Source organism: Gymnoscopelus microlampas (assembly GCF_963454915.1).
Source record: "Gymnoscopelus microlampas genome assembly, chromosome: 6".
Taxonomy (NCBI): Eukaryota; Metazoa; Chordata; class Actinopteri; order Myctophiformes; family Myctophidae; genus Gymnoscopelus; species Gymnoscopelus microlampas.
Genome location: NC_139943.1, coordinates 15,147,121 through 15,159,509, shown reverse-complemented (window position 1 = coordinate 15,159,509; position 12,389 = coordinate 15,147,121). Strand labels below are relative to the sequence as shown.

General features: G+C 38.7%; 2 protein-coding genes across 2 annotated transcripts; both read right to left on the bottom strand.

Moving 5' to 3' along the window:
* Nucleotides 1-61: 61 nt before the first annotated feature.
* cart2 (cocaine- and amphetamine-regulated transcript 2) lies at nucleotides 62-2,456 on the bottom strand (the record flags this gene model as incomplete). Its single annotated transcript, XM_084059444.1, has 3 exons — nucleotides 62-1,355; nucleotides 1,665-1,748; nucleotides 2,283-2,456. 3 exons carry the CDS (start codon nucleotides 2,454-2,456, stop codon nucleotides 1,248-1,250), a joined length of 366 nt encoding a protein of 121 aa, XP_083915570.1. The 3' UTR covers nucleotides 62-1,247.
* Nucleotides 2,457-7,964: 5,508 nt separating this feature from the next.
* Nucleotides 7,965-10,628, bottom strand: cUnh15orf40 (chromosome Un C15orf40 homolog). The gene is made up of 4 exons (XM_084060212.1): nucleotides 10,419-10,628; nucleotides 10,158-10,296; nucleotides 9,238-9,365; nucleotides 7,965-8,993 (listed from the first exon to the last, which is right to left on the bottom strand). The coding sequence occupies exons 1-4, from the start codon at nucleotides 10,575-10,577 to the stop codon at nucleotides 8,901-8,903; spliced, it is 519 nt and encodes a 172-aa protein (XP_083916338.1). The 5' UTR covers nucleotides 10,578-10,628; the 3' UTR covers nucleotides 7,965-8,900.
* Nucleotides 10,629-12,389: the final 1,761 nt, after the last annotated feature.

Here is a 12,389-nt window from a genome sequence, read left to right as displayed (position 1 = left end):
CTGTAAATTGTTTTGGTTACGTTTAGTAGAACGAACTTTGTAATATGTCACATGGCATAACTTTTGGTTACTTCAAAAAATAAAGTTTCTACGGTTTATTTATTATAAAATGCTGCTCCTGTGTCACTTATGTATCTGTTTACTGCCAGACTGAAGAGCTGAATAAAAACCCAGGGTATGTTAACGTGAGCTGAATATGAATCCACAGCCTTGCCCAGCAACTATTTGGGTTGCTGATGACTAAGCCTCATGACTAAGCTGCAGGTGAAATGGTTATATAATTCTTTGTTTGGGTCTAACGATTTAAAGGACAAGTTCACCCAAAAAAATACTTTTATTTTCTATCAATTACACACCCCATGAAGCCTAGAATTCATGGAGTTTTTTTTGTCGTATTCCTGAGCCAATAATTTGATGACCGGTGCAGTGTCCTATTGACCCGGTCATCAAATTATTGGCTTAGGAATGCAACGAAAACTTTTTTTTTCATGAAGGGCTTCATGTGGTGTTTAACTGATAAAATAAGTAATCTTTCACTACTTAATAATCTGGAAGCTGTGCTACACTTTTGGAATGCAGCCCTACAAAACACAAATGACTAAATTAAGCCCATCTTTTATTCTAAATGAAACCATTCCTAGGGCTAGACGACTAATTTTAACCACTATGCAAAAACACAAGCTAATAGCATGACACGGTGTCGCGCTATGAGCTTGCAGATCTGGCATTTTTGAAAAATCTTGAATAATTGTGCAAATAGTTTTTAAAGTAAACATTTTAACCCAAATCTTTGCTTCTGGGGGTCCCTGAAACTAAATATTTTGAGCTTGGGGTCGGCGGCCAAATGCATTTAATTTTGGGGGTCCTTCACATGAAAAGGTTTGAGAACCACTGATCTAGTAATGTAAGTTTTTCAAAGAAACTTTTATTTAGAAGGCATTTGTAGAACCGGTCTCAGGTCTTAAAGGGTTAAGAACATGAGCACAGATACCATTGCTACTACTGCTGTTAGAACAGTTACTGATTATCAGGATAAAAAGCAAATTATACACCTTTAATAATAGTTATGTATCATCAGCTCACAAAATGATGTGCTCATCAAACTCCAATGCTGTTAAGTGTGTAGGTGACATCTTTTAATGTTAAAGACCTACATCAGCACATGTTTAACTATATGAAAATAAATGATATACATATAATAAAATCAATGATGTTTTTATGACTTCTTACAGATCATATTTTTTAGTTTACAAACATTTTAACAGGAAGAAGTTGCAGAATGCTCCTTGTGGGCAGTCACACATTTTACCAATCCGTGAGCCTTTTCTGATGGCGCAGTGCTCCCCAATGTCACACTGAAAAAAAGAATGATCACAATATCAATATATTATGATTCTCTCACGTCACCATATCATACTTTAATAAAAAAAATATGAAAACATACAGTATATATATGACGGGAAAGGGATTACTCTAGTATTTGTATGCTACCATATTGTTTGAAATGAATTGATCTGATGCATTATGTTGATGCTGGGTTTGGTAATTACATTAGTGGCCAGTGCCACACATGCCACTAAAAGCCACTTTCATATATTGCTGACACATCAGATATGAATAAATATTAGGGCTTTTACAACAATTATGAGCTTTTTGTTTCTCACCGTCGGAACTTGTCCAAGCTTTTTCTCCCAGGGATTGATTCTCTTGGTCTGCAGTTTCTCCAGAACCTCATGGAGAGCCCCCAGCTGCCAAAGCAACAGATCAAACAAAATAGTGTACATGATTATATGATCGATAACTTGATGTTACAACAAATTTTAAAGCTGACAAATCACAAATGATTTTCACATATGTACCGGAAAAAAAGGGGAGTGTGCAGACTGAAGAGCAGTGGGCTTGTGTTAATTTTAAAAAGATAAATTGCCTATTTACAACTATATTTTGTTCTTGCTTTATACCCAGTTTGTACTCCCAACTTCCCCCAAGGTATTCGTAGTTTTTTTGTTTTAGTTTTTTGTGGATCACTTCAAGTGAAGTTAGTTTTGTTAAATTAAACTATGCATTACCAGCTGTCATGCTGGAGAGATGGTGATGAAAAACAGATGAAAGAAAATGAAACCATACATTGATTTAAAGTTTTTCAAAATGTCTTATCTGGCAGTATTTAAATAACAGCCTATTAATAATAATAATAATAATAATAATACATGTTTTAACAAGAAGCTAAATAAATAAATGATAAAAAAGATGTCATAGGGTCTTCAAAATGTGTTTCCTACCAGTCTCTTCTCATTGGTCAGATTTGGATTTTGTTGATAGTAAAAGTCCTGGACGCCTCGCTCCTCCAGGTCCACCTCCTCCCGCGAGTCGCTGTCTTGAGCGGAGCAGCGTGAGGAGGAGGACAGCAGAGCGGCACACAGCACGGCTCGTGCCCACATGCCACAGTTCTCCATGGTGCTGATGCTGATGCTGATGAACGACTGGTTACCAGGCAACAGATGTGATGCTCTGATGCTCCACAACAAGGTTTGAGCTGCCTCGCGCTTTTTACCACAGTTTGATATCGAATTGCCCCACCCCTTTTTTAGAACTGCGTCAGAGATATGACGTAAATTATGTTTTCATTACATTATTTATTATTATGAAGTGTCAGCAAGAGCAAAAAGGGTGGGAAATACATGAATGAAGATGACATAAAAATAAAAATAGGATTTATTGTGCAAGCCCGTACTTTTGACCTACGCCTTTTAGCAATAAAACATGACATCAACAACTACAATCATTGAGTATCTAACACAACTGGCTTCATTAATTAATTATTCCTGATGACTGATTCATTGTGTTATGAAACACTTTGACTTTGTGGTTGTGTTACTGCAGTGAATGTGGTGTCTCATCTCATTATTGTTGAGTATAGTAGCCACTGGGCATAGACACAGGAGCTGGAACATAATTCTGACCAAATGCAAAAATATTCTACTACAACTACAACATTCTTGTACGTGTTATATTACTTCTAGTCTGTAACTAAGCGTCCTTCTGATACCATCGATTTTGCAGCAAGTTTACATTCATGGAGAGTAACTAGGTCATGAAGTTTTAGTTCTCCAGGGTGTTTCCAGCTGAGGGTGCAGAAAAAAAAGGCCTTCTTGCCCAACTCAGTCTGAAATTTACTGTAGAAATAGTGAGAAGCAGAACATTCTTAGATGTTAACCCAAGTGTCTTCAGAACCAGTGTGCAGTTTCTCCCTTTTTGCCATTTATTTTTCTGCTGCCAACACCTCATGAGACGTCCTTGGTGCGTGTGTCTGTTTACAAACTATTACAACCAATTACCATGATGACGTGTTTGGAAATATTAAGATTCATGGCCAGGAGCTCAATATGTTTATTCAAGGATTTAGAGAGCACAATTAATTTCAACATTGAATTGGCTTTGGATGTAAAAAGTAACAACACTACTTTTTGGGATCAACACAGTACACATTATAACATAATAATAACCTCTAATGACTATTCTACTTTTTTAATCAAAGCCCTCATACTGTATGATCTACTCTACAGTATAGATCATTGATCATTTCATTGTCAGCCATGGTCAGTCTGTCTGTACATCTGTCTCCCTACCTCTCTGTCTGTCATTCTGGCTGTCTATCTGTTTGTCTGCCTATCTGATGAGATTAGAATGAAGCCACTGACATATTGAATTGATGATGAAAATATTTTATTTGATGTATTTTGCTGCTGTGTTTTGTTCTGCTAACACAATATCTCATATCAAAGCTATGGCCGGCAAACCACAGCCACAATAGAGAAAACAATACATCCAATTTCTATCAGGATAAACATATTATACAACACAATGTCGCCACAACCCCTCTGTGCCTGCATGTGCGTGCTTCCTGCTTTGACCTCCTCAGGCAAAATACATTTAGGCATGAATAAAAACAAAAAGCAACAGTTGTTTGATCTGATAAGGTATTTTACTCAGACAGAACAGTACAGTAGAGATCTTACTTAGACATTTTGTACCTTGTCATATTGGATGGTGCCTTGCTCAAGGACACTTCAACAGGAATGGACAGATAGGGGCATCAAACCTGTAACTCCCAGATTAAAGGTAGTTCTCTCAAGTCTACCTCCAGGTCAAAGAGAGATCATTAAATCACTAAATTCATACAGAAAGGTTAACAGAGCATGTATTTTATTTTGTAGCAATGTCCTGCATTCATTTACACCTGCCCAATGCAACCACAGTCATACTGCTGGCCAGCTGCTCAGTAAAGACACCGTTTTCTACTTTTGGCCACTGGGAGCTACCCAATACAACCACACTCTTACACTCCCATGGGAGACAAAATAAAGTAACCTTGAACCACGGTTGGCCACTGGGAGCTGACCAGTACATCCACAGTCTTCTACTTGTTGACAACAGAGCAGCTCCACTGGAGGTTGGGGGATAGGTTACGTGCCTTGCTCAAGGGCACACTAAGCATAGTTTTCTCATTCAGTCTTCTCAAACAGACCTTTTCCAGCTGTAGGGATTTCAGCTATCAATCTTCCAGTCACTACTATGTCAGGTCACAGCCATTACAGTCCATAAACAGTCTGTCTCTGTCTCTTCCTCCAGTCAAAGTACCATTGAGCAAGGTATCAAGCCCTACTTGCCTTACGAGTCGAATATTTTAAACAAATGTTTAAAATATCTATTTTCCCGGTGAGGTCACTGCTCTTACCGTCTGCATCTGGACTCTTCAGATAAACATAATCCTCTGATGGGAGTGTAGAACCACAGAATGTCTTTGCTTTGTGAAAGCATATCAGCATCAAAGTCAAATGTTTTGTCAGCGTTTGGGCGCCCAGGGGCCACAGGGACAGAATGAGCTTATGACTTCCTATTCATCAGGGAGATATAAATATCCCCAACACAGCAAACAGCTTACTTGTTGTTGTTGGTGTTATTTCCTCCCTGGCCACCGGGCATGATTTGGGTGACGCTTGTCCCATTTTGGGACCGACTTAGCTGAAGTCGAAAAAACCCTCCTGAGTGTGCACTCACCGTCACACACAAACACAAACACACGCACACACGCACACGCACACACACACACACACACACACACACACACACACACACACACACACACACACACACACGACCCACAGTGTGAGTGCACACGCACACAACCTACAGTTGCTGCTGATTCCTTCCCTTTGGGGAAATTAAAATTAATGTCTGTCTAATTCTCAATGTCAGAGAAAATGTCTTTTTAACCAGAATGCTTTTGAACTGTAATCTGTCCAGAGTTTCACTACAGTCAGTTGTTTAATACAATGGTGTGTTTTGATGTAAATTTCCAAAATGGCCAAGGGACACCACCAACAGCATTTAAAAAATACACTGCTCAAAATAATTAAGGGAACACTTTGATCCCTTAATTCTTTTGAGCAGTTTTGTTAGCAGTATGTACACAGTTCTGAAAACTCAAAAATAATTAAGGGATCAAAGTACATTTCTTTGAGCAGTATATGTAGGTGTGTTGCTAACAGAGTATTTGATTTTACACAGCGTGTGACAGGCAGTGTTCCTTGACTACTACAGGCCTTGACTATTGAAAAAGGCCTGTTGTAATAGCACACGATATCCCTGTAATCCTAATGGCAAGTGCTATTCGATAGGAAATAATAGGAACCAAGAAAATAGGTACAAGGATGTATAAATCAAGACCAGGGTCTGTTGGTGAGTAGAGGTGAATGTGAGGTGATTCAGTCCTCCAGGTCCACAGAGGAAGGATATGAGGAGTTGGCAGAGACACAAGAAAGCCTCTCTAATACCCTCAGACCATAAATACTGACATATTAACAATGTTTGTATTTTCTGTCGGTACACATTGAGAGGAGATGTGTGCCATCTGGCTTCATAGCAACGATTTACAGAGGGTGTTAGCAGTCTGTCCGTGCACCGTCTGGTCCATCTGTCATCCAGACAGGCAGCTCAGTGCCAGGCTAGGCCTGCGAACCACGCCCCGAAAACCACATAACATTATGGATTATTGTGTTATCATGTTGAGTTGTTATTTTGTGAGCTGTGAAATACAACCACAATCTTCTACTGTCAGTGGTAGCTGCCCAGTACAGTCTTTTTCTGTTGACCACTGGGAGCTGCCCCATATGTCTTTCTGTCTGCCATTAAGCAGCTCTACTGGAGCAGTTGGAGGTTAAATTCCTTGCTGAAGGGCACTTGGGTGGTGGGTTCTGATGGAAAGGTTCATGTTTCTCATAGACTTTCACCTTAGTTCTTCCAGTTTAGGATTCAAACTGGTCTTTCATTCCCAAAACCGTTTCTCTGACTCCTGGCTATACAAGCCTTTAGGGTTTTTCCAGAAGAATTTGTTGTGCAATAGAATCACTACTTTAGTTTGGCTTGATGACCCTTGACAAATCTGACAAGACTTTGAAGTTTGGGGTTTTATAATTATGGATTTATAGTTACAAAAACTGAACTTTAACTATCCAAATTAGCATGCAGAGAGCCATGATCGTTATCTAACGCCTGTAATTTTATCCTTTCATCTCACTGCAGAATCCTGCTATCAACATTCACCCCGCGCTTTGAAGGTCGCTGCCCTGTTGAATTAACTTGGGAGAGTGGGATAAAACATGGCTCATTATTGCTTCACTAATTCGATGTTCACCCCTTTTATCAGCTCATTATTGCTTTATGTTAAGTTTCTGTCTGACAACTTGGAGAAAGCTAGTTATTATGTCCATGTTGCTTACGCCCCATCTTTCACTGCAGCAGCACACGCAGAAGCTGCCTCCAGGGACAGGGAGGTGCACGTCACGTGCACAAGACTATTCAGCCGGGTTTCTATAACGGGTTGCTGGACTTCAAATATTCATCCTTTGAGCTCCAGGGCTTTAGTGGGATAGTTATGAACTGCAAGACAAGAAAATGAGTGTAATGAACGGCAGTAACCTATGTCTGTGGTTATCGGAGTTCTCTGTTCTGTTGGACTCCCCAGGGCGGGAGATTATGAGATGAGTGTTGTGGTGTTATTATAAACATAATTCTCTGTGTAAAAATGTGCTACCAGCTTCACTAGATCACTGTTTCCCAAACACTGGGTTGGGATCCATTTGTTGGTCGCAAACCTATTTTTATGGGTCACAAGTTTTAGTTTCCTACAATAATAAAATAAAAAACACTCTGAAATCAACTTAAAATGGGATGGTCTCTTTAAATCTGACCCCCAGGGAACCTTATAGCCCTTACAAGCAAATCTCACTCTAAAGTAGAAGCGAGAATGTTTATCAATACTGTTTCGAGAGACAAGGTGAAAGTTAATGATATTACTTGTCCCATTAATATCTTGAAGAGTCATAATATGTAATAAGGAGTCTACAGTAGTTCTTCCCAATATCCTGTTGGAGGTGCCAGCCGGATCATTGAGCTGATCAAATTAATGCAGGGTAAGATATTTATCTTGATGATCGATATGCATGCTAGGATTGATGCTGGCAGTTATCTCCATCTATTCATACCCTCTTCTACTTTTCTTTCTTAAGTAGGCAAACACATTTTAATACCCAAGTAAAGGACCTAATTTTTAACATTATTGGGAGGGTTTGTTAATCAACATCAGAGCCGATTTTGACAGATTAACCTTGTAACCTGAAAAGTAACCTGAAAGTTAGTGATTGTGAGTGATTGTGGAACTTTTTTGGCTACACTACCCCCTTTATCAAATTTCTGAATCCAAGTACTCCCTTCCTTTTATCCATCTACAATATTTTTATTATTATTGCAAGAGAAAACCAAAGCTATTATATGATGCTATGACGAATATAACATTACAAATAAGAAAGGGAGTGAAAGAGAAATTACAGTAGCGCCTTGTGAGCAGATTTATTAGTCAGTAAGTCTGTAAGTATTGCTTTCTATTCAATAACAGTTGTGCTAGTGGAGTTTTTAATTTAATGTGGTTTAACACAGATTGGTAGTTTCACACAATGCTTGTCAATGTTTTATAACAGTAAAATAAACTTGTCTGTTTTCCATTTTCTCTCACATACAGTACCCTCTGAAGTACCTCCACATACTCCTATCAAATGGGGTTTTGTACCCCATTTGATAAATGTATAAATACATTTACATTTATTTTAATTTTTGCATCACTTTTATTTAATTAGTTGGGATGACATAATTCCATGTTTTTGTTTTTTTTAGCTAAACACATCAGAACACTCAGATATGTGAACACCATATCCTGTCCCATATAATAACAGATATGGAGTCCTCCATAAGACCATCTGAGTGGACAAGGTATTTTGTCTGTTTAAAACAGGCAGTTGGACAACTGAGTGTGAGACAGTGGAGGGAAGCAGATGATAACTGCCCTATTATTTGTAAATGTATCTTACACATTTCTAAGACCATAATATTCTGGACCTTTCTGCCCAGCCCAGCCTCCTCACGTGCTTGTTATGACAAGACCACCTGTGACATTTTTCGTGTTCATTCAAGGGTTTGTCTGCGGCTGTAGATCTGTTTTATATTTTCCTGCAACCACATTTCCTTTACATCTTCATTTTTTAAGGTAATATGGCCGGCCGCTTAGGACTGTCTCATTACCATACGAAGCATAGGATACATCCTACCTTAATTTGGCAAAAGTTGTAAGAAATGTCAAGTGGTTCCTGCAGTGTGATATTCCATAAGGACGTGCAGTTTGGCTAGCAACCGTTACTTCAGTTTATTTTAACTGTTTATTTATTAAATAAAAGACAATTACAAAAACACTATGGTAGGAGTGATAAGAAGCTTCCATGCAAATGAGCGCAGCCCCTGTGTCAGACAGAATAATTTCCTGTCCAGGATCATGACAACTCCCTGTGTCATGATCCAGCAGCCTTTGTCAGTCTGTCAAGGACCTGATCTGGAGTCAGAGAACAGTTCAGTTTGATCAGCTTCTCTCTGGACCTGTTACCCTGAGGACAGACAACAACAAGTATTGACATTACTTCAGATACTGTACTACTACTACTACTACTACTACTACTACCCTAGCATCCCTATTCTGAGTGGAACATTTGCAGATAATAGCATATCTACAAGCTTACACGTCGCAATGCAACGTGTTGTGAGCTTGTAGTTTTCAGCAAAGATATTTAGTGTAGCCCATTGGAATTGGGATTACGGTCAGGGAAGTATAGGGTAAGGTTAATGAGTAACCTTGTCTATAGAGACATCAGTCTTCCTCAGTTCCAGTACTTTAGCCAGATATTTCACCAGCTCCGTGTTAGCCTCCCCATCTGTAGGTGGCGCTGCTATTGAAACCCCTACTGCCTCTGTTGACACATCTGTTAAAATAGGAACAAATAGATTAGAATTGTTTCAATACACTTATCTAATGACATCCTGTTTCACAACATGCATGCCATACCATCACTTTTGTTTTAAAATAACACCAAGGTCAGTGATTAGAACAGAACATTCAGTCCACTTTATCATACGAAGGTGAGAAATCTGCATCATGCTCTATATCAAATTAAATTGCAGGACATTGAACTTGACTTAATAAACATCTGTGAACTGTAACAGAGGCCACAAATCTAACAGGTCATGTACAGGTTATGTTAACTCACCTGCGACAGGTTATTAACTATTATATCTATTGATTACTAACTTACTTGTGATGGGTTAATTAAACTCACCTGTTAATTAACGCATCTGTCTGTTAGATCATTAACTGAAGGACCCCCATAGCTATGAGTACACTCTCAGAATTACTGTACACACCCATACGGATCCATTTGGAACCCCCTCAAGGAACCACTAAGGTCCCTGGATCCCACTTTGAGACCCACTGGTGTAGCAGAGTGTTTCCAGTGAGCCATCATGCTAGCCTGGTAAACCCTCCCTCCGGAAATCTCATTTCCATTTGTGGAAATGAGATTTCCGGAGGGAGGGTTTACCAGGCTACCATCATGCACGATATCAGCACCCTGACTCTGTTAGACCAGAATGGAACAGAGGGAGCCTTCATTTAGTATAATTGGTAACACCTGTGAAGTAAGGAAGAGGCCCAATTTCTTTACAATATGGCTGCTTTGCATAGAGCCTGTTATTAACTCATCTGTCTATTAACTGACCTGTGATGGCGGTCAGTTTGGACCCGGGTTTGGCGTGCACAGACACAGTGACAGCTCCATTCTTGTCCCTCCCTACTGGTCCGGTAGGGAGTGCTGATGTTTCAGTGACAGCAGTGGCTTTCTTCTGTCCACCTTTAGCCTGAAACATACAATGGAACGGACAATATTATCATAAATAAATAGGCCTAGTGTATACATAAAGTATAAGTTAAAAACATGTATTAATACTGTTAACTTGATGCAAGTGGTATTTATCCACACCGTTTTGTCTTTTTTGGGCATTTTCCCAGAGAGATTCCTCTGGCAGACAAGCTGCCCTGGTGTGTTTAAAACAGGGCCAAAGTGAGGTTTGATAAACTGTCTTTGAAAAGTTGCAAACCGGTTAATAGCTCTACAAATGAAATATGAAAAGGAGAACATTTAGTTTAGGTATGATTTCTGAACCTCTCCACTAGCTGTTTCCTCCTGTGTGCGTTCATTGTAAACAGAGAATGGGGTATCTGTTTTCCCTGTAGTTAAGCTATCAATAGACTTAGCATAATTGTATCTCAAACTTAGAACTATCGCAGGTTATTGTTTAAAAGCTTAAATAAGTAACAGTTTACCCCGAGCGCATGGACTCTGGTTTAATTCGTCTTGATTATTGACAATAAAAATGTAAAAGTAATTTAAAATTTAGGGGAAAAAAATACCCTGCGTCAGGGACGCTGTGAGTGATCCGTGAAGGTCACAAATGCTTATTATTTGCGCAGAGCCTGCGTAGTGCGTAGTACAATAATATTATTCGGGCTTTAAATAAAATCAGATTAATCACAGTTTAACTGTGATTCATTATAATTAGGATTAATCACTATTCGTGAATATACCCAAAACATATCTCTGTATACTCTAGTGGGAATGGAAGCATAAATGAGGGCAGATATATTATGTGTTTATATTATTATACTGTAGGAATGGAAGCATAAATAAGCTCAGATACATATTGAATTTTTTAATTATTGGTATTGGAGATAATAACTAGTTTAATCAACTACCCTACTTACAATAATGATAATGGAAGAGCCTCTCTGGCTGCCACAAATAAATTCACCTGCTTGAAGAACCGTAACTGACATGAGAAGTTGATTAAAATTGTTTAAAAATTGATTGCATCAATAATAAATGTATAATATGAATATATAATAATAAATAAATCAGAGTTAATGCACTTAGCAGCTAATTGTAAAGGCCACTAGAGGGGAGCACTACTTCACACTAACCCATTTGAACAACAGTTGCAGATCTTTGCAAGGCTTTATGAGTTTGGGATTATAGTCATTATAACATTTGATGAGGATTTATGGGCCTGGCCACATCCACAACTATCCCAAAGCATGTCATTATATTGTCAAGGAAAGTCAGCAGAGTTCAAAGAAGAAAAAAGACAAACTATCCAAAAGAAAAGCTGCTTCATCAGGCTTTTTTTTGTTCTGAATTTTGATCTGAATGATGGTCGGACCTACTTCCATTCATGTATAGCTGAAGGTTAAGGTGTCAATTTCTGATGAATTGTCATGTGTTTGTAGGCTATAATTGAACCAATTTCTTTTTTAAATTATCTATCACTGAGGCCTTCCTTAAAGGAGTAGTTCACCCCAAAAACATACTTATTTTCTATCAATTACACACCCCATGAAGCCTTGAATTCATGAAGATGTTTAAGTTTTTGTTGCATTTCTGAGCCAATGATTTGGTGACCAGCAGAGTCTCCGGTAGGAGACTCAATTGAGTCCCTTACTGACCAGCCACCCGGTCATCAAATTATTGGCTCAGGAATGCAACAAAAACTAAAAAATCTCCATGAATTCAAGGCTTAATGGGTTGTGTAATTGATAGAAAATATAAGTAATGTTCTGGGTGAAGTACTCCTTTAAAATAAATGGTTTACTTTGACATTCATTGCCCTGCTTTTGTTTGTTTCCCTCTTTTCAGGTTAGTTTAGTCTCATTTTGCAGAAGTCTTTGTGTGCTTTTTTCTTTTTATAATCTCTTCTTTTCTGCCTATATATAAGTATGTTAACTTGTCATCCCACAGAGCTCTGTAAAAATAAACACTGAAGTTGAAAGTGTTTCTACATGCGGTGACTCGTTTCTCCTGGCCAAGTCCCTCCCAAACCTTCCCATTCATTGAGATGAGCTTAACCCCCGCAGTCTCACACACACATACGCACACACATGCACACACACGCACACA

Bases quoted from the DNA above. Each gene is read 5' to 3' on its own strand.
- cUnh15orf40 (XM_084060212.1), bottom strand. From the start codon at position 10,577: ATGTTCTCCTTTTCATATTTCATTTGTAGAGCTATTAACCGGTTTGCA. The intron at 10,297-10,418 runs GTGTGGATAAAT...TGTATGTTTCAG, and splicing joins TGCCCAAAAAAGACAAAACG to GCTAAAGGTGGACAGAAGAA. The intron at 9,366-10,157 runs GTCAGTTAATAG...CTATTTTAACAG, and splicing joins CAAACTGACCGCCATCACAG to ATGTGTCAACAGAGGCAGTA.